Genomic DNA, 22,701 nt, shown 5'->3' with positions numbered 1-22,701 from the left:
ATAATCATTAATTTAAATAAATTACATGAACATCATTTTTCTAAAGTTTAAATAAAAAAATAAGTTGTCACAAAATAAAAAGAAAAAAGTTATATAATGCAATAATCATTATTGAAAGTGATGCATACAATTATTAAAAAGTATTATAATTGTATTTATAAAAAGGTAATTTTTAAATTAAAAAAGGCTGACAAAATATCTCATAATTAAATAGGACATGTTTTTAAAAATATTTTCTATACATTAAATAATATATATTTTTTTAACTATTTTCATTTAACATTATTTCCTGGGGGGTTTATTTTAAGACCCTACTTCCATTATTTTGTATGGAAGGGTGTTGAGTTATACGTGTGATGCTGGGCTCACTACTCTTTCTTTTTGTCAGAAGTAACTTACACTCATACATTTGGCTCGACCTGTTTCAAGTGGTGGAGACGTGTAAATCAACAATTTTGAGTAACCATAAATCAGGATTTTGTGAATAGCCCAAAGTAGTGTAGGTATTCAAAAGTGTGAGAGTAAATGTACATGTGTAAATTACTCACAAGTGTAAACTACCTTTGTGAATAGGCCTGGAAGTGTATTGGATAGATGTGATACTGGCAGAGAGTTCTATAATTGGCAGAGGCTTCTATAATTATTAATCAGGTGATGACAAGAACACAGCAACCAGCTTTTGAAACTGCACAGAGCCCTTAGCCTATAAGCAGAATAAACAATCGCAAATCAAACGCCCAATAAAATAACAGTTTTACCAACTACAGATGCTTAATATAAATGTGTTTTGAGTAAACACTATGGGCCTAATTACGATGCGGTCTGACTGACGCATTACAATGCATGCGGTCGGAGGCAGCAGTCGGAGGGACCGACCAACGCTTTCCGTCGGAAACTCACCCTAATCCCTCAAGGATGGCGTTTTTATCGTCAGGATAATAATGTCAGTTCAGTTTATGACAGCCTTTCCATTTTGGGCTCTCCGACATGTAAAGGCTGTCGGAAAGCGACATTGGGGGCCCTGCCCCCTTCGACCCTGGCCCTCCACATCTGGCAAACCTCTTCTAAAAAGCATTTTCATCATCTTTTTTAATCAAGCGTATGAGGAGGATTAAATAAAAAAACATATGCATTGATTTGAGAAGTTACACTCAAGGGTCTCCCAGGAGGTCAGTCTCTCTGCAGTTTACTGGTTGGGATACAGATAGCACAAACCTGGAGGGCAACCCTCGCTCAAAAACCTATATTTGCCCCACTGGCCAGTAAGAAAGCTAAAATCAGTACCTTGTCCCCTGTTGCAGGGCGCGTGCTCTAACCATGTAAGCTCCTCCCAATATTCCTGCCTCCTGGAAGTAGCTACTGTCACCATACTGCCCCTCGAAGGGGAGGGAGATGCATTGGTATATTCCCAAATATTCAAGGACAGGATTATTGAATACTCCAAGTGTAGTCTTCGAACAGATAAGCAAAGATCATTTTTGGACGCCTTGCCATAGTTTCGGCAAGCAGGGGTAAGGGAAATTAAAAATCCGGGCATGCTTTAGAGAGGGGGTAAGGCAACGAAATAAGGTAACTTTAACACACAAAATAGCATCGCTTCCGTAGGGCAAGGCATTATGCCACCACTTAGGCAACGAATTACATCACAACTTTGAAAACAGCCTTTTATCAGCAGAAGGGGGGTGTTATGGCAGCAACATTCTATTTTCCTGCTAAACTGACAAAACCCCACGCTGGTGCCCTGCTTCGAGTGGTCTTTTTCCTTACACAAACATAAACAGTAAGATTAAAACATAAGTGGAAACCCCAGAAGGTCAGACAGGGAAACCTCCTAATTAACAAGGCTGACTAATGGTTAGTTCAAGCAAACTCCTACTAAACTGAACGCCTCACTTCCTGAACCTACGTCTCTGAGCCTCCCAATGCGCTTTGAAGCTGCCAAAAACAGCACACAGAGCTTTATAAAAACTGTACAGAAATTGAGATAAATGCACGCACAAAACCTGGGTATAGCCACATCTAGCATACATTCAGCTCGATGTAGTTGGAGGTCAGGTTGTACATACAAGCATTTAGAGCCACTCAAGAAGGTAAGCTATTTATTTATTATTTAGGCCCTTAGGTATTATCAACAGCCAATAGGTCCTGCCAGACTTCCACCCTCCCTCCAAAAGGTACCTGTCTCCATACACCACACCACACCATTCTATGACGTCATTCACTTTCATCATTGCAGAAACCAGCTCAGACATGGGGAGGAGACGCAGGATACTACAGGGCTCTTTCAACATTAACAGGTAGACTACATGTGTTTACAATAATTGCTAATATCGTAACAATAAATAATCTAAACCAATGGAATTAATAAGTGGTTTGAACAAGGCGAGAAACCATGTACTTTTAATGCAAGTAGGAAACTATGGCATATGTAATAAGAGAAAATGTTTAAAAATAAGCTTACCTTGGCATTAGCGACAAACTCCTTTAAATACCTGGGCATTATCATTACGAATAATGCCACAGACTTCTTTGACAAAAACTTGAAGCCGCCTATGGAACGCCTACGTGCAGACGTTAAACACTGGGCGACCTTGCCACTGACCCTCCTCGGGCGGGCGGCTCTTTATAAAATGATGGCGCTTCCCAGATTCCTCTATGTGCTGGAGAACACCCCGTATCTTGTCGCACCGAGATATTTCAAACAGGTCGCAGCACTAGTCTCAAACCTACTCTGGAATAATGGCCCGGCACGTATAGCATATGATAAGTTGACAAAAAGTTGGTATGAGGGAGGGATTGCACTACCTAACATACAATTATACTACTGGGCAGCCCAGCTTAAAATAATAAACCAATGGATCCATACCCCGAGAGATGACCCAGCATATAGAGCGGACTGGTCGCAGCTGGGGACAGACTGCATGCTCTCAGTATTATATAATAAATCGCACGTCAAAAGACTGTTGGGACCGACGCAACACACAGCGGCCCTGTGGCACATAGTACAAACACAATTGGTCTGGAAAGGAAAAATCACCAAACTGACACCGCTATGGGACACAAAATCACTGGGGAACCTCAGATCCTGTAAGGGATTTACGCAATGGGACTGCATAGGAATCTCCACAGTGGGGGACCTATGGGACAAGGGCACGGTGATCGCGTTTCCACAGCTCCAGCAGCAATATGGCCTAAGCCCAACCGAGACGTTTAGGTACGTGCAAATATGACACGCGCTACTCCAGGCGATCCCAGCAGGCACTGATGTACCAGAGTCCTCACCACTGGAAGATAGGCTGTTGACAGACTTTATGCAACAAAGCGCAACTTCCCTCACATATAAAAAACTGATCAACAACCTGGGGGACCCTACAATGAAACTACAAGAAAAATGGGTGGGAGAAATAGGTGAGGTTGATGAGTCAGAATGGAACGAAGCGCTAGCCTCCCCGAGAGAAGTAGGCATTTCAGCAAAATTCAGATTAGTACAACTTAAAATTTTACACCACATCTACTACACTAGGACGCTGCTTCACAAAATATACAGGGCACCACATCCTTTTTGCCTTAGAGGATGCGGGGAGGAGGGGACACTGTTTCATACAATATGGGAATGCCCGCAGATACAGGAATTCTGGAAGCAAATTATGCGCACTGTCTCACAAATGCTTAAGATCTCCGTTTTACCTGAACCTCGCAAATGCCTGTTGAACATCTGGGACCCCAATGATCTGGATAGATATGGACTAATATGGGCTACACTGGCCATGACAGTGGCTAAACGAGACATTGCGCAAAAGTGGGGTGCTCCAGAACTGCCTACAGCGAATAGGTGGACTAAAAATATGGACATTCTGATGGTTACGGAAAGAGCGGTGTATGTGCTCAGGGCTTGCCCCCGCAAATGGAACAAGGTGTGGGCAGCATGGAATATCTATAGGGGATAAATTTGTGAACCCTTACCAGAAGAAGAAGACCTAGACTCTGAAGGGGAGGATGAGTATATAGCTGGGTGATGGTTTGCTAAAATTACTGGACCGGGTAACGTGTCGTTCGAATACAGATTTAATGAGCGGCAAAACAGGGGGCATGTGGGGTGGCTGATGGGTCGGTGTGAACGTGGAATGAATACCTGATTGTGATGACTCTTTTTAGTTTTAAGAATTCATGTTATGAGGGTTAATATGATATAAAGTGCACAACGGAAGGCCTTTACAATATGCTTTAAAAATTGCTTTATGGACACTTGGTTGCGAAACTACACGTTATTGTTTGGAACGGACTTGCCATATGTAAGATTACACAATGGTGACAATGGTCTTAAAATACACGAATATATGGTTACAAGACTAAAATCTGAATGTAATAATGTGCATGCAACTTAGGCCTTAATGTCAATAAAGATTTTTAAAAAAAATAAAAAATAAGCTTACCTTGGCATCTCGGACGTCATACGTTCGACAGGTAATTCTTTCGGATTAAAGAAAACACATCCATTCATAATTAAATTAAACAATGCTGTAAATGCACAGATATGCTTTATCTGCATATGCACACGCGTAATATAATTAGAATTTATCCCTAAAAAAAACCTATTCTGCACTTTATTTAGGCTAGCACAATTGTGTAAACGTTCCATGAATGACGCTTCGAAAAATCAACATATGACCACATTTTACAAATGTATTGCCTGCACTCCAATATAAGACGTGTGATTTATAGTAATACATTCCAGCCAGCCTGCCATGGTTTCATTTGCCCTGTGGAGTCCGTCCTTCCCCTTACACCCTCAAGCTCCACTAGCTGGCTTTTTTAGGGAAGACGTAAATGGTGCACCCTAGTCCAAATCCGAAATATAGTATAGTACTGAGAAGGTATCAAAACCTGCCGCACCATCCTCATTCTCATCCACACTCTGCAAGCATTTTGATATCCAGTTCTGCAGAGGGCAGCTTGGTGCAAACTGGGGTAGGTGAGGTTCAGATGGGAGACAGGGACACAGGCTGCCAAAGATCACTGCCTAGTCTTAAAAAGATTTCTTAAACTTTTCATTTTTTTAAAAAATGCATACTGTTTTCCTTGAAGGAAAATGGCCTGAATTTAGAAAAAAATGCTGTATTTAAAATCCATTACATACAGGGTGGTCTGCTGATCCTACAGTCCACCATCTTTGTGATGGCAGTGAATCGTGGGTCGCAATTTGCATCTCACCTCATTAATATGCATGAGGTAGGTCAAATTGCGACCCAGTACAACTTGGTATCTTGCGACCGAACCTATTAGTATATAGGTCAGGATTGCACAATACCATTGGATTCACTAAAATGCGGTGTACACATTGCGAATACTTTTAGCAAATAGATAAGTTGATAAGTCTGGTCCTAGGTAAGCTACCAGTCAGAATCTGTCACAAGATACACCATATTCTATCTCATTCTTATCAGCTAACACACAGACAATGCCAATAGGTTTGGTTTCTTATGCAAACATAAGCACGCATTATTTGTGTATGCTTGCGTTTACATGCCTTAGCTGCATCACATCAAATCTAGACCTATAGGTTTGGTTTCTTATGCGAACATAAGCACGCATTATATGTGTGTGCTTGCGTTTACATGCCTTAGCTGCATCACATTAAATCTAGACCCATTGGCTTTGTCAGTGCTTGTTATGTGTTTCACTGAGTATGTCCTTACGAAGCAAATTATAAAATCATGTGACTTTACAGGGCTCTTTTTTATAGCACCATAGTGAAACTTTATTAAGACAAGTGCAATTGTACATCCTCTTCAAGAGAAGCCCATTAACAATCCTCTAACACCCTCTTTCTAAATGGACTCATATAATTTGATAGCTATTTAATTAACTTTGTTAATTTCTTAAACATGTTTGAGGAGAGACAGGGTTATGTCTTTGAAGTTCATTGCTCTTGTAATTAGCACTTTGTTGGAAAATGGCCATGGTACTCCATGGTAATCAGGGAGAGACTTGGGAACCATTCTCTCTCTCTCCTCTCTCTCTGATCGCTTTCTCTCTACCTTTCACCTCTCTCTTTTTAAGGCTTCTGGTGCCTGCTGCAGTTAACCTGGGGGAGCTAGGTAAAGTGACAGAGGCATCAGGAACAGCCCTGGGCTTTTAAAACCTGCCTCAGCCCACCAGGGAAATGCCCGGGCGAATAAAAGGCCTGTCCAGCCCTAATGGTAATGTATTTTTGCAACATGAAGCCAGTATCGCTTTTTAAACAAATCTCCTAAAAACCATGAGTCTTTGCTGTACCCAAAGACTTTACTCATTTTGGAAGTTTCTGATTATGCATAAGTTGGTTCAACTAGCACTACAGTACTACTATGGACCTGCATTAAATGATCACATTTGTAAGAAAAAGGATACTTCTTGGTAGCAGAGCAGAAGTGCAGAGCTACTCGGTCCGTTGTATCGTCCTCGGCATAGCGCCATAACCTTGTTTTCATCACAGTCTTATCCACTGAGAATACCAGCTGAAGAAAAAGTTTACATTTAATTAAACTGGTTTGCACAAAAACCATCAAGTAATTCCTTCAATTGCATTTATTTCAATATTGTTCACTCTTATGACTCTGATTAGCAGGGCCCTGGAGGAGGGTGCAATATTCATCACACCTGATAAAATTCAAGACTGAAGGGACTGGAATTTATCAGGTGAGATATATAGTACCTGTGACGAGTTTGCCACTAAAATGGGGTATAACATGAATTGTTGTGCTTTCCGCGTCAAAATCTACATGCCCTAGTGCCTATTGGGATTTATAACCCAGGAAAATGTTTGCAGGGGTTGCAGTGTCTGGCGAGAAACTCGTGAATTCAATGTCTGGTAACAGTAGTTACCAACCATATCAAAATTAACTGGGGCATTTGTAATCAGAGACTAAGGGCCTGAATACGAGGTTGGTAGTGTAGAGCGGGCTGCCACACCACCGCTCTGCTCACACATGGTCTGGCGGGTGGGTGGCATGGCGGTCCTGCTGCGGTGCAGTTTAAAGGCTCATAAGAGAGCCTTAGAACTGCATGCCATGGGACCGCCAATGCAGGCTCCTGCAAGCCTTGGACTGACCAGTCCATGCCGTGCAGGAACAGAGGTGCATGCACACAGGGGGGCACCAGGGCCCCCTTTTTTTCCTCACTGCCAGCAGTTTCATGGCATGAGAACCACCAGGAAACTGCTGGCGGTGAGGAAACTCGCAATATGCTTGGTGGTGTCGCAGCGGCACCACCAAGCATATTGTGGCCTCAAGACCGCTGTGCCAACGCCAGGGATTGCGGAACCCTGGCGGTTGTAGCAGTCCCATGGAGGTCCGACCGCCATATTCTTAATACCGCTGTCGGAGTGCTGTGTCAATCCCCGACAGCCACTGCACCTCCACTGGCCCTTAGTGTTCCAATCGGCAAGCACACAATTCAGAGACAAAATATGAACGAAAGAGCTTCATAGTATCACAATGATAGTGAAGGCACCTTCTGGTTATTCTGTAATAAGACAGCAGAAAGTACATTTCTATATTTTTCTTATTTATTTAGTTTGGATCTAACCTAAGAGCTAGCAGTACACTTTAAAGAGAACAAAACACCTGCTTAACAGATTAAGATGAATTGACATCAGTTTTTATAATGCAGGGGAGGCATAAGTGGGCACGAGTGGGGTATCAACAATTAAAATGTGAACTACAGAAAGGGTTTCGAGACCTTAAGAAACAAGACCTTAAGAAAAGTAGCTGGATAATCCTTGCCTCTTATTTGATGCATGCTGATGCAGGAAGAATGCATCTAATCAGGGCAACTGAGGATTTAGAAAGTCAAGCAAGAATGTTATTAGCACTGTTGATTTAAGACAAGATAAGCAATTGTTCTAAGGTGCACCATGGAGAACATTTCCTTGTGAAGAAATCTCAGTACCATTACCAGGATCAGGTTGCTTCTCTTCTATTATATGCTTTAATACTGTTTCTGAGGAATTGTACGTCCCTCCATCAGCTTAGACGGCCGACATATTCTGTGATGAAGTTTGAGAACATATGATACCCACCTCCATTGTGCGCTCCTGATACACCGATGCAAAAATCTCGAAACTTCACAATGGACTGATAAAGATCCGAACGCTCTACTGGACTGTTTATGGCAAAAATGCATAAAGTCCATCCACTTTCAAAGTAATTGGGAAGAGCTAGTAGATCACCCTGTGTCCACAGACAACTGGAAGCAGTGATGGAAGTGAAGGAAAGTGACACCAATACGTATTAGATATACACTGATCTAGTATACAGCTTTACACACGGTAAATGTCAAATCAGGGGTTTTTCCACGTTGTCCTGTTTTAGCTTTATACACACACTGTCAGAATACTTAGAGCTGCAACTATTCTGCCTTGTAGTTACTGTCTTCTCTATGGTTATCCAGGTTCTTCTGGCCCACAGGAGTGTTGAAATTGAAATACCACATTAGGTAATACTATATTTATTTAAAAATATACATTATACCAAACTCAAAAGGGACGCCTACATACACAGGCATCGAGGGAATATTGACTGTGGGGCCACAAAAAGGAGGGAAATAAGCAGAAAAGTCAGGTCTTTAAAGTCTTGTGAAATAAGAGGAGCAAATGTTCCTCTCTATTATGGATAAGTGCGTATTCCGTAATCTTGGATGGAGCGCAGTGAATATTCAGTCTTCCCAAGTTTTGCTTGGAGGACTGTTAAAATCATGAGATGAGCTGATCTCAAAGATGTGCTGAGCTGGTACTAGTTGATTTTGTGTTTGAGGTACAAGTGGGTTACACCTAGGTGACACTAATAACATCAATTTAAAAATCTTGAAATCAATCCTTGCCTTCGCTGGAAGCCAGGTTACTGAAGATGGGAGAATAGGTTACATTGGTGTGCAATGACTGTGGCCTGAGTTAAAATGTTTATCTCTTCCGCGCACTTCCTCATGTATCTGGTCGATACCACGAGTCTTACTGTCCAGAAGTGGGATATGTAAACATCTTGAGAGAGTTAAAGAACTTTGTATGGAGCAGTGGTGTCATGTTAGAGCCTTAAAAGTATTTAGTATGTTACACTATGATTCCAGAGCATGATCATCTATTTGTGACCTTGCTTTCTATCATCATCTGTCAAGTCACTATCTGCAGAGTTATTTCTGGCACCTCACTCACACTGTATGTTTTCCTCTGAGGCTAGAGTAACTCAATAGATTAAATCACAGAGAGCACTAATCCTGGCAACCGATTCACAAACGGCTTCTACACCCATGGTGGAGGTCCCACAGTTGTGTTGGGGGGCGCACTCGTGAAGGAACCTCCGCAATGGTGAACTGCAGAATAGAGTTCCTGCTACGAGTGTGGGATCCCCGCCATGACTACGCGGCCTCTACCAGAGTGCGGTGGCCATATATGAATCAGGCCATGTGTGTTCACACAAAAAACAATGCCCTCAAACCTAATGGTGCAACAAAAGATCTTGTGACATTTCCTACAGGCCTAGCCACTCCTCATGAATAAGTAAGCAGCAAACCATGTTCTAGTTAGGCATCTCACTTACTTGGCAAGTTGCCAGCTGAAAGAAAACTGTTATCACAACATAGTTGGAACAAAACCTGAAAATGTATATCCAGTTTGAAAATATCTGAATGGATTTAAGATTTTCTCATATTGTTGTATTGCTCATGAAATCTAATATTTCAAGAACATTGTTGCCCTTAGTTGTATTATAGAAAACCTTAGAAGAGGACTCTTTAAATCTCCGCACTTACATTGACCATCCAAGCTTATGTCATATTTTCATTATTTAAAACGTTGGAACATCATTAAAATGATAAATATTCTTTAATATAGAAAACAATCCAAGTTGCCATTTTTAGAAATATGTTACTTAAAAATGTAAAACGACACAAGGAAAGGAGCCTTCCGATCTGTAAACTTTACTTATTGTAGGTGGAAAAGGGATGAACCCATAAAAATCAGTAAAAAAAATAAAAACAAAAATCAGGGTAAAGTATTGAGATGGAAGTACCTAAAGGAACAAACTTCAAACCAGGCATGATAAGGAAGCAAAATAAACAGGAAACATATAATGAGGGGAGCTGTAAAATGATAAGCAGTAGTAAAGAAGGAGGTATGAGGTACAAAAAGGATAACTAGCTCCTTCAACACTATATCCAAGGACTGACATTTTAAAATATTTTTTATGTTCCTTCTTCAACACAACCTGCCAAACATACCTTGCGAAGTACATTTTGAGCCTCTTTGCTGGGATCTGGTGATGTGATAAGAAACACACCGAGCACCAACAGTCCTCCGGGCAGCATGCGGGATAACTGTTAAAAGTATATGATAATATAAGCATTTGAGAAAGCAAACTCTAAAAAAACAGAACAAGCTTTAACATTCTACATTAAATGTCTCCCTCTGTAGCCTCCCACAATGTTTCCAATCTGAGAGTCACGACTGACACTGACTGTAAAGTCAATTCCACATGTCAAGTGTCACAAAAATCGGTATTGTTCCCTTTTTGCACCCTACAAGTTCTCTCACTCCACAACAAATCCGCCTATTTTTGTTGTGGGCATTCCTCTTATTAACAGCTGCAATGATGGGCCACCTCTCCAAGAAACTCTTTGATTCCAACAGATCAGTGCTTAATTTCAGTAGTGGCTGGTAGCTACAGAGAGCGGTGATGCCAACAAATGCTTGGTGGGTGCATGCACTATCGCAGGCCACAAATAAAATAAAAATTCACTTACCTTACATGCTACATACATGCAGTGTCCTCCATCTTGTTCCAGTGCAGTGTTCCGCGCTGGATCCAGTTAACTCCCTTAACCAGTACTGGTGCTGATCTCATGCTGTTAATCAGCATGAGAGAAGCACCAGGATTGGAGGGAGTGGCCTCTCTCTGCTGCCAAGGACACTAGAAGCCTGAGCATGCTCTCAACCCAGCTTAAGAGAGGTTTAAAGTACGCATGTCTGGCTGCCTGTCGCAAGGCATCCAGCCAAAGGGACAAGCGCACTTTAAACTTAAGTGAATATTCAGCCCACTACTCCTTCTTGCTGATGCCACTCAGGAGACAGCGCCCCATCATGACACTCGTTCATGACGGGTTGATGAAAAATAAAATGGTAATAAATTAGCTTTGGCTTTTGGGGGCCTTTTAGTTGGCGGGCAACACTCCTCCGCTCTAATGGAGGAGCCGCCCCTATATAATTCGAGTCAGTGTCTTCCGGTGGGGGCCACCAGCACCTAATTTTTGGGGATCAGCACTTATTTTTCTCCATCAGATATTTACCAATAGCAAGAGAGAGAGAAAAACACACAAATTGGGAAAGACGGGGGGAAAGAAAGGCCCTCATAAAAAGAGGAAAGCAGTAACCTGCAACAGTCAGATAAAGGGATAGGAAGTGTCTGGTAGTGTATTAGAGGCATGAGGCGGATTTAAAACTACCAGGCTTTGTATTGGGTGCCTTAACTTTTAATTGCTAAAGCCGCTGTCTATTTTGCAAAGCTTTGGGCACTGACACTTTCTTTTACAAATGAAGCACTGCCTATGGTTAACTATTCAAGCGGCTCATCTTGTCATGGGCCTTTTTCTCTCAAGTCCTGCTTTTATTTCACAAGCTCTCAGTGGCTAGTGGCCGATGGTCTATAATGGTGAGTTTAGTACGGCCAATATATTTTCTGCCACTTAGGTTTAAGTGCAGGAGAATAGCCAGGTTACAAATGACCTCATGGTGTGCTCAGTAAACAATTAACATGTATGGGAGGAAAGGGAAGCGCGCAGTCTAGATCTCTCTACATCTTCAGACTCCACTCCCCTTTTTCGTCCCTCACTTGAATTGTCCAACCAGTTGTACCTCTACAGCTCCATTTCTGGGCACATTTACTAGGTTCACACTCCCATACAAACAACATATTGGAGGCATTAGTATCAACTCTCAGAGGTAAAAACAAATTCCAGTCCTACAAAAACCTAATGTAATCTGGATCACTAAACTTACTGGGAGCTCAGGTACCTGCTTGAACAGATCTTCTAACTGCTCAAATAGATTACTAAATCTCTACATTCCCTAACCAATGAATGACTTGAACATTAACACTTTATGGTGTATCAAATGGACTCCACGCTGTTGTGCAATAACTAGCAGAGGATAAGATATTGATTTCTCCACTGTTTGAATGAGTTACAAGAACCGTAATGGTGGCCATTTGTCTTACCTGGCGCGCATGCTCTGTGGCCCACTCTTCATCGATGCCGTCTAACTTTGACTGACCACTTTTTCTTTGGGGAACATCACTTTCTTCATCTTTGGCTGGTGTGCGAACAGCCAGAACTACAAAATCCCTTTGTTGGGAACACTGCAAACGAATTAAATGACCAACATAAGTAGACTGCATATGACATCTGGAAAAGAAAAGCAAGGGCAGACAGAACTGTTCAACAAATGCAGTAATTTGCGCAAAGCGAAAGGCGCACAAGCAGAAACGCAATGTTCAAACATTGCTGGGTTTATGGATTGACAGGAGTGTACCAGAGCATAGTGTGAAGGGATCAACGCTTGTCACCCTATCCGTTAGACAGGTGCTTTCAGTGCTTTCAGCTGAACTGAAGTCAGGGTACTAATTAATGGAGTGTCCTCGCCTGTTTGCAACTGGCAAACACTGGTAGGATGTCCAATCTGTTTCACTCAAAAATAGATCTATCAATATGCCACAGGTTTTATATTATTCAATTAGGGCGGTACCTTTTATGCTTCATTTATGTTTTCTTAGGCGTTTGACGTCTTAGCAACCATTGTCTAAAAGTGCATTAAAGCTGCTGTCATGAGCCCTGTAAACTCGTGAAGGCAAAACACAGCTAAAGGAGGTCTTACAGTTTAGCATGTAAGAGGTTTAAAGCAAATTATACGCTCTAGTCCAGTCGTTAAAATAGCTCTGGAGTATTTAGCCTCCTTGCAAGCACATCCACTTTGAGAGAGAAGGAAACTAACGCATAGGGAGATGAAGTAATTGCTCATTATCTGGTAGCTTGTGCCATCACCCTGGAATACACAGTTGCCAACTTACCAACGAGACCTCAACTCTCTTAAAAGTGTATTAAAGGTCGAAAACGAGTCCCACTCTGACAAACCGTGAAAGCAAAAGCTGCACCCACAATAATTACATTGGAGCTTTCATTAAAAAAAATGTTTGGTCATTCAATCCAGGTCTGTATATAGTACTTGGGCTTAAACTGATTCCACTTATGTCCGCTGTGGGGATGACTCAATTTGTCCAGGATCACATAATGTGTTCAAGTATGAAATCTGGGACTACAAGCCATGTTCCCTTTATTAGCAAGTCACTCCTTCGCCACTTGGCAATATAACCTCCCATTAAGAGACTTGAAACCGCTTTCATGAGGAACCTTCCCAGAAAATTCATGGAGACATAAACACTGATATTTGCTGCACTGCAGCCTATTATTCAAAATAACATGCTCGGTTCATTTATTTGTATTTCACATCTTATCAGGCACATCACATAGGGCAGATCAAGCCTTGAAACTTAACTAACTGCTTGGGACTGGGGACAAGGTAGGCATGACGTTTACCCCCGCTACTGTTCGCCTTAGTCGCAAAGCCTTTAGCCTGCTGGATAAGCAAGGGCACCCTTATTAAAGGACTGAAATGTGATCAGGGCTGGGAGATTGAGATTTTGCCTTAGGCCAGTGGTTCCCAAACTTTTTTGACCCGTGGCTCCCTTGACATAATTGGCAGTTGGCCGTGGCTCCCCACCATTTTGTTACCCATGCACAGGGGTGCCTCAGCGCACCCTTTGGGAACCACTGGTCTACATGAAGAATCAAGCCTAGACGTGATGAAGTATTCAGAGAGTAGCCATCACTATCATAAAACTTTATTTGCAACCACTCTGCCTTGCACCCTTCTCCCCTCTGCCTTGCACCCTTCTGCCCTCTGCCTTGCACCCTTCTGCCTTCTGCCTTGCACCCTTCTCCCCTCTGTCTTGCACCCTTCTCCCCCTCCCCGTTGCACCCTTCTCCCCTCTGCCGTGCACCCTTCTCCCCTCCTCCTTGCACCCTTCTCTACCTTGCACCTTTCTCCTCTCTGCCTTGCAACCTTTTCTACCTTGCACCCTTCTACCCTCCTCCTTGCACCCTTCTCTACCTTGCAACTTTCTCCTCTCTGCCTTGCACCCTTCTCTCCTCTGCCTTGCACCCTTCTTCACTCTGCCTTGCACCCTTCTCCCCTCTGCCTTGCACCCTTCTCCCCTCTGCCTTGCACCCTTCTCCCCTCTGCCTTGCACCCTTCTCCCCTCTGCCTTGCACCCTTCTTCCCTCTACCTTGCACCCTTCTTCCCTCTACCTTGCACCCTTCTCTCCTCCGCCTAGCACCTTCTCCTCTCTGCCTTGCACCCTTCTCCTCTCTGCCATGCACCCTTCTCCTCTCTACCATGCACCCTTCTCCTCTCTACCTTGCACCCTTCTCCTCTCTACCTTGCACCCTTCTCCCCTCTGCCTTGCACCCTTCTCGGCCACCCCCTTCCACCCTTCCCACCCAATGGAGGAGGCTGCCACCTGGAACAATGGCACCATTTCAAAAGTATGATGGACTCCCCGTGCCTAAAAAGGAATGTGTCCGTCTGTAACGCAACTGGCACTAATGTAAAGCGCTCCGATGCCTTCGGGTGGAGTTCGCGCTATATAAAACTGCAAAAAAATACATGGTACGGGGCCTTGTGCTGCTTTTGGGGAGCATTGAATTAGATGTTGAAGTAAAATTACAGAAAGCACGGCGCAAGAGGCTTTTCACATCACCATAAATTCGTAAACAGCCTCTGACCCCGCACCCACCCACTCAACGCCCTCCACCAGGCCCCTCACCCTGCACCCACCCACCCAATGCTCTCCATCAGGCCCCTCACCCCGCACCCACCCACCGCTCTCCACCAGAACCCTGACCCTGCACCCACCCTACGCTCTCCACCAAGCCCCTAACCCTGCACCCACCCACCCACCCAACGCTCTCCACCATGACCCTGACCCCGCACCCACCCACCCAACGCTCTCCAACAGGCCTCTCACCCTGCACCCAACCACCCAACGCTCTCCACGAGGCCTCTCACCCTGCCTCCTTCTGCGGGGGATAAAGGCGATCCTATGGACTCCCCAGACATCCCCTTGCGGGCGGGTGCAGACACTGCCTGTACCCACTTGCAAGAGGATCAAGTGCACGCCTGTGAATGCTAAAAAGTAGTAAAGCCACACAGAAGTGCAAGTTCACCTTCGTAAATCGGGCCTCCAGTGTGTCCACACGTAGAGTGTGTCCACAGCACCACACTCTTCCTGGCTGGACTGTAGACACTGCACCCAAGAGCCATGAGGCCCCTAGACACACTCTCTCCCTCCTCCCAGCAGCGCACTCCTTGAGTGTGTGCTCTTGGCGCCCTTTCAGTGCACACTCTCCCTCCTCCCAGCAGCGCACTCCTTGAGTGTGTGCTCCTGGCGCCCTTTCAGTGCACACTCTCCCTCCTCCCAGCAACGCACTCCTCGAGTGTGTGATCTCGGCGTTCTTTCAGCGCATAGATGAGTGAGGACCGAGGCTCCGAAGCCTCTCTTTGGCTTGGCCGCCGCCCCCCTCACCGGATCCTGAGGGCTGGCATCTCATTGGTCGATGCTCGTCCTCCAAACCAGGAGCCCCATCTTGAGGTCTGTGATTACACCCCAGGCATCCCGGTTGCTTCAGTGTAATTTAAGATTTCCTTCGGGAAGTCCCGGGCGCACAGCTCTGTAATTTACCCTGAATATAGTGCAGCTCCAGAGTTGTGTTTCCACCAGCCAGCTATCGTCCTCCGAGGTGGGTGACTGGGTGGGAAAAACGGCTCTGTCATGCAGCACTGACGACCCCCACTAAACCCTGGTGCTTCCCAGGGCTGTCCAGCCACAGCCCCACTCACAGACCTCTGTGCCCTCCCAAGACTGCGGGGCTATGTCTGGCATGTGTGAGGCTTTCTCCATCAATCACTCATTGGATCCACATCCTGCGCCGCGGCGCCCCCGGCTTCTAATCACGGCGCACCGGGGTGCCGTGGCGCACACTTTGGGAACCACTGCCTTAGGCGCTCTCCTTCTCTATCCAATAGAGTAATAGGAATCCATTCTTAGAGTTCTAAGTGTGATTGAAATATATGGGAAGTTTTCAGAACTTTAAATAAATTGGTCCAAGTGGACTCTGTATACCTTAACAAATTGGAACCCACCAGAAAATGTAACAGGCCTACTAGAAGAGTTTAGTGATGGATCCCATTATCTTGGCATCCAGGCGGCCACAAGGAGTTACATTTTTATACGGGTGAACTCCATAACATTTCTGACAAACTTCAAGGAAGACCTTAAACTTTGGAGGAAACCCTACCCCTAATGGGATGAGCCTGACTATATAAAAAGATTACTCTGCCCAAGTTCTTATACGCATTCTAGAATACACCATGTAGAATTCCAGAGGAGTACTTTTGGAGAATAGAAGGGGGTGTTTGCACATTGCTTTGAGATGGCAGTCACCAAAATAACACTGAACTCTCTCTGTAGAGGAGTCTACGAGGGCAGAATTGTCTTACCAAGTTTGAAAAACTAATAATGGGCATAGCAACTGAAAGTTATCAATCACTGGCCAAACAGTACGCAACAGGAACCATCTATACTGACAGAAAGCAGCGCAACGAGGGAGAAAGCTTATTTAGCGCCATGACATAGTGGACATACTCTGGCGACATGCCCAACCCACACACACAGGTAGTAAAAATACAGCAAAAGATAAACAGGCTAATGGGATTGGAAGGTCAACATATACTAGACATTTCCATATGGATATCAGTATGAATATCAGTAACACTGAAGGAACTAGGAAAGCTTGGAGGATTACAAAAAATATATTTATTGACATCTCAAAAATAACTGACATATGGGGCTCTGGAGAACTCAAAATATTTAGGGTACTGCAGGAAGAATACTAGCTGGAAGATTACCAATACTACCGCCATCTTCAAATATCCCATGCACTAAGGAAACTTTTGTATGTGAGAGTTAGAACAGGAATCTCTGCTAGAATATGGTGTCCTTTCTGCCCTCTACAGAAGCATACAAAGTCCCTAGTATACAGAACTCAAATTAATTACCTACAAAAAAAACTTGATAGGCTCCACAATAAGTGGAGAAAAGACCTGGATGATCCTGATTTGAAAGAGCCTTGCAGAGAACCGAGTGAGTGAACATTATATCGGGCTGTAGAGCAGTCCAAATAAAAAGATTATACCCAGTGCACCTGGCTAAATTAGGTGGAACTCTGGGAAATATCAGCATTTGACCTAAACGGAGATCATCCACTTCGGGAAGGCCAGTGAATACTGGTCGAGTGACTGGTAGCCTCAGAATCTTGGCCCCTGTCCGTCCCCCAAACTTGAAGTTCGCAACCTAGGAATGATGACCGATATTAAACTGTCCATGAAAGACCATGTTAACCATGTAGCAGGCATTTGCTATGGATTAATGCGGAACCTACGAAAGGTTTTCCAATGGATCCCACTTGAGTCAAGAAAACTGCTTGTGCAGGGCCTAAGAATCAGCCGGCTTGATTACGGGAATGCTCTTATGGACTCCATTAACGAAGAGCTTCTCACTTAACTTCAGGTTCTACAAAATACCTCCGCCAGACTAGTACTGAAACCTAATGTCCCGTTCCTCATTAGCTCCAGTTTTGAGAACCCTCCACTGGCTACCAATCAGGGAACAAATCCATTTTAAGATCATCAGTCTGGTACAGAAAATCATCCTCAGGAATGGGCCTAGCTATTTGGCAAAAAAAACCTCCACTGGTACCTGCCCAACAGAACCCTTAAATCAGAAACCAAGTATCTCCTTACTCCACTTAGGATATGCACCACCAGGAACAGTGGGAGATTGTTCTCACATCTTGCTTCCACTTTGTGGAACGTACTCCCCTTGCAGTTACGCATGGTCACTGATCATCGTCTGTTTCGAAAAAGGCTAAAAACCTGGCTCTTTTGATACATTTTCCTATTCTGCTGTTGTTTCCACTTCCCATCTACGGTTTTAGCTAGCGCTTTGAGACCCTTGGGTGATATGTGCGCTTAATAAAATCTTGTGATTATGACTATTTGGAGATGTGGATATGTAGGCACTTTTATGCACATGGTTTGTATTTGCTCAGAAATACAAACCTGCTGGTGTGGAGTTACAACGCAAATTCACAGAACTATGGAGACTGAGTTTGAAATGCCCTTGGAAATGGCACTGCTGGGTATATTGAAAGATATTATCAAGCCTTGATGGACACATACTTACATTCGGTAACACCTTATCTCGTAGAGACATCATCTAGCCGCAGATCCATACCAGGCGTCAGACTGGATGCGGAAGATTTTTCTTCGCGCAATACCCTTGCGCGCTAGTAGGTGGTGTCGGTCAGCTCTGCATCATGTCGTCGGCATTGTCTGCGCCGTAGTGGCGTCGGGGTCACCTATACAGGCACCACCTCGGTGCGCTGACGCCAGTTACTTTTCACGACTTTCCACGCCAGAAGCGCATAGCTATGAAGAGCACTGACACTGGTGTGTTTTAACAACTAGGGCTCAGGAAGGGATCAGCCCTGACCTTAGAAACCTGTCAGCAGTGTGGGCAGGATGGGTGGGTCAGTAAGGAATCTACGGCTAGTTAATTTCTCTACCAGATAAGGCATTACCGAATGTAAGTAACTTGTCCATCTGATAGAGCTATCAAGCCGCAGATTCCTTACCTTGAATAGATACCCAAGCAAATCCATCCCCGGAGCCAGAGGAGGGACTGTGGACAATTTTAGACCAGAAAGTCCTGCAAGACAGAATGACTAGAGGCCTTACCTGCGCACTTGATTGTTGAGGCAGGAATGCTTGGTAAATGTGTGCAGGGATGCCCACGTTGACGCTCGACAAATCTCGAGGACTGGGACTCCATGTTGCAACGCTGTGATAGCAGCCTTAGCTATGGTGGAATGAGCACTTAAGCTTTCAGGAGGCTGTTTCTTTGCCAGAGCGTAGCAAATCTTGATGCAGAGGACACCCCATTGTGAGATGGTCCTTTTCTACACTGCACAACATTTTTTGCCCTAACGTAACCCACAGAGTTGGTCATCTACCTGGAATTCTTTAGTGCAGTCAAGGTAGAAAGACAATGCTCTTTTCGGGTCCAGGCGGTGAAGTCGCTCGTCTTCCTTAGAGGGATGCGGCAGAGCACAGAAAGTGGGCAAGGTGACAGATTGCCTCACATGGAATGGTGCTACCAGTTGTGGAAGAAAAGAGTTTCGAGTGCGAAGCACCAACTTGTCAGGGAAAATTGTCAGGTAGGGAGTCTTGGATGACAATGCAAGCAATTTGCTCACCCTCTTGACAGAAGTAATTGCCGCTTAAAAGGGTGTATTGATGGTAAGCAGCTGGTGGGGCGAAATTGTGCAGAGGTTCAAATGGAGCACACATTAGGAAGGCGACAACCAACTTAAGGTCCCACTGAGGCATAATGAAAGGAGAAGGTGGGAACATATGTACAAGTCAGTTGAGGAATCTACTTACAATGGGAGATTTCAATAATATGGGTTCTCTGGCAGCCACTGAAAGGTACTCTTTGAGAGTGGCCAGAGCAGAGCCCTGCTGGGCAAGGGGTAAAATAAAAAGCAAAACATCAGAAAGGGAAGTAGAAAGAGGGTCAATAGACTTTTCTCTACAATATATTACAAATTTGCTCCATCTGCAGGCATTGGCCGTTTTGGTGGAGGGACACCTGGCTGCCAAAATAACATTACAGACTTTGGGAGGAAATTCGAACACTATCAACTGTTGCTGCTCAATCTGCACACAAAAAGGTAGATAGTTGACAGGTTTAGGCCGTTGCTGCTGCTGCAACAGAAAATCAATTTGAAGGGGTAGCCTGATTGGAGGATCGATGCTCAGTTGGAGAAGCTCGGGATACCATACTCTCCGTGCCCAGTCTGGAGCCACAAAAATGACTTGGGCCCGTCGTTCCTAATCTTCTTGAGAACTCTCGGTAGGAGGGGTATGGGTGGAAAGGCATACAGGAGGCCAGAGCTCCACTATAGACGAAAAGCGTTCTCGGCAGAGGCGAACAGATCTAATCAAGTCTCTCGCCCTGCCTGAAAGAGACCTTGCACCACCTCTGGATTGAGACGCCATTTGTGATCCACTACGATTTACAAAAAGGGGGTGGTGATGAACAGAGTGTCTGAGTTAAACAGACCACTCTTACCCAGTCCAAAGATCAGGGCTTGATCCATCACCGTTATTTATCTCACTGCCCCATCCCAGCTCAGAACCTGGCTATATGCAAATCAGTCTGTCCCTGGCCCAGTGCATCATGGGAACAGGGCAGACTAAACTACCAAGCCAATTCTTCACCAGAAAGGAGACAAGCTACCGGGGACCGGTTTCTGGCATTTCAGCCTTCTTCGGCCCGGCTTGCTTGAATCCTGATGGAGCAGTGAGAAAGGGACTCATGTCTGAGTATACCCTGCCACACCTATAGTGGCCAAAAACGATTTACAAAAAGGGGGTGGTGATGAACAGAGTGTCTGAGTTAAACAGACCACTCTTACCCAGTCCAAAGATCAGGGCTTGATCCATCACCGTTATTTATTAAGCGTGGAAGGGTATACTCAGATGTGAGTCCCTTGCTCATTGCACCATCAGGATTCAAGCAAGCCGGGCCGAAGAGGCTGAAATGCCAGAAACCGGTCCCCGGTAGCTTGTTTCCTTCCCAGTGTAAGAATTGGCTTTTGTAGTTTGGTTTGCCCTGTTCCCATCATGCACTGGGACAGGAACAGACTAATTTGCATACAGCCAGGTTCTGAAACTGGGATGGTGCAGTGAGCTAAAAAACGGTGTTGGATCTAGCCCTGATCTCTTGACTGGGTGAGAGTATTCTGTTTAATTCAGAGACTCTGTCCCTCACCACCCCTTGTTGTAAATATTTTTGTCCACCCTAAGCGTGGAAGGGTATACTCAGATGTGAGTCCCTTGCTCATTGCACCATCAGGATTCAAGCAAGCCGGGCCGAAGAGGCTGAAATGCCAGAAACCGGTCCCCGGTAGCTTGTTTCCTTCCCAGTGTAAGAATTGGCTTTTGTAGTTTGGTTTGCCCTGTTCCCATCATGCACTGGGACAGGAACAGACTAATTTGCATACAGCCAGGTTCTGAAACTGGGATGGTGCAGTGAGCTAAAAAACGGTGTTGGATCTAGCCCTGATCTCTTGACTGGGTGAGAGTATTCTGTTTAATTCAGAGACTCTGTCCCTCACCACCCCTTGTTGTAAATATTTTTGTCCACCCTAAGCGTGGAAGGGTATACTCAGATGTGAGTCCCTTGCTCATTGCACCATCAGGATTCAAGCAAGCCGGGCCGAAGAGGCTGAAATGCCAGAAACCGGTCCCCGGTAGCTTGTTTCCTTCCCAGTGTAAGAATTGGCTTTTGTAGTTTGGTTTGCCCTGTTCCCATCATGCACTGGGACAGGAACAGACTAATTTGCATACAGCCAGGTTCTGAAACTGGGATGGTGCAGTGAGCTAAAAAACGGTGTTGGATCTAGCCCTGATCTCTTGACTGGGTGAGAGTATTCTGTTTAATTCAGAGACTCTGTCCCTCACCACCCCTTGTTGTAAATATTTTTGTCCACCCTAAGCGTGGAAGGGTATACTCAGATGTGAGTCCCTTGCTCATTGCACCATCAGGATTCAAGCAAGCCGGGCCGAAGAGGCTGAAATGCCAGAAACCGGTCCCCGGTAGCTTGTTTCCTTCCCAGTGTAAGAATTGGCTTTTGTAGTTTGGTTTGCCCTGTTCCCATCATGCACTGGGACAGGAACAGACTAATTTGCATACAGCCAGGTTCTGAAACTGGGATGGTGCAGTGAGCTAAAAAACGGTGTTGGATCTAGCCCTGATCTCTTGACTGGGTGAGAGTATTCTGTTTAATTCAGAGACTCTGTCCCTCACCACCCCTTGTTGTAAATATTTTTGTCCACCCTAAGCGTGGAAGGGTATACTCAGATGTGAGTCCCTTGCTCATTGCACCATCAGGATTCAAGCAAGCCGGGCCGAAGAGGCTGGAATGCCAGAAACCGGTCCCCGGTAGCTTGTTTCCTTCCCAGTGTAAGAATTGGCTTTTGTAGTTTGGTTTGCCCTGTTCCCATCATGCACTGGGACAGGAACAGACTAATTTGCATACAGCCAGGTTCTGAAACTGGGATGGTGCAGTGAGCTAAAAAACGGTGTTGGATCTAGCCCTGATCTCTTGACTGGGTGAGAGTATTCTGTTTAATTCAGAGACTCTGTCCCTCACCACCCCTTGTTGTAAATATTTTTGTCCACCCTAAGCGTGGAAGGGTATACTCAGATGTGAGTCCCTTGCTCATTGCACCATCAGGATTCAAGCAAGCCGGGCCGAAGAGGCTGAAATGCCAGAAACCGGTCCCCGGTAGCTTGTTTCCTTCCCAGTGTAAGAATTGGCTTTTGTAGTTTGGTTTGCCCTGTTCCCATCATGCACTGGGACAGGAACAGACTAATTTGCATACAGCCAGGTTCTGAAACTGGGATGGTGCAGTGAGCTAAAAAACGGTGTTG

The 22,701-nt window shown here is 44.8% G+C and overlaps 1 protein-coding gene across 2 annotated transcripts in view; it reads right to left on the bottom strand.

The window, feature by feature from the left end:
* The window catches only part of ODR4 (odr-4 GPCR localization factor homolog), a 238,097-nt gene that overhangs the window by 160,487 nt on the left and 54,909 nt on the right, over positions 1-22,701 (bottom strand). For both annotated transcript variants that reach the window (XM_086956110.1, XM_086956106.1), the window contains exons 3-6: positions 12,243-12,383; positions 10,252-10,347; positions 6,391-6,497; positions 4,434-4,470 (exon numbers count right to left, since the gene is read on the bottom strand). In XM_086956110.1, the coding sequence (XP_086812236.1) occupies positions 4,434-4,470; positions 6,391-6,497; positions 10,252-10,347; positions 12,243-12,383 (381 nt within the window). The remainder of the gene's footprint in view (positions 1-4,433; positions 4,471-6,390; positions 6,498-10,251; positions 10,348-12,242; positions 12,384-22,701) is intronic.

This window comes from Lissotriton vulgaris, chromosome 1_1, assembly GCF_964263255.1.
Source record: "Lissotriton vulgaris chromosome 1_1, aLisVul1.2, whole genome shotgun sequence".
NCBI classification, from domain to species: Eukaryota; Metazoa; Chordata; class Amphibia; order Caudata; family Salamandridae; genus Lissotriton; species Lissotriton vulgaris.
This window is presented reverse-complemented; position numbering and strand designations above follow the sequence as displayed.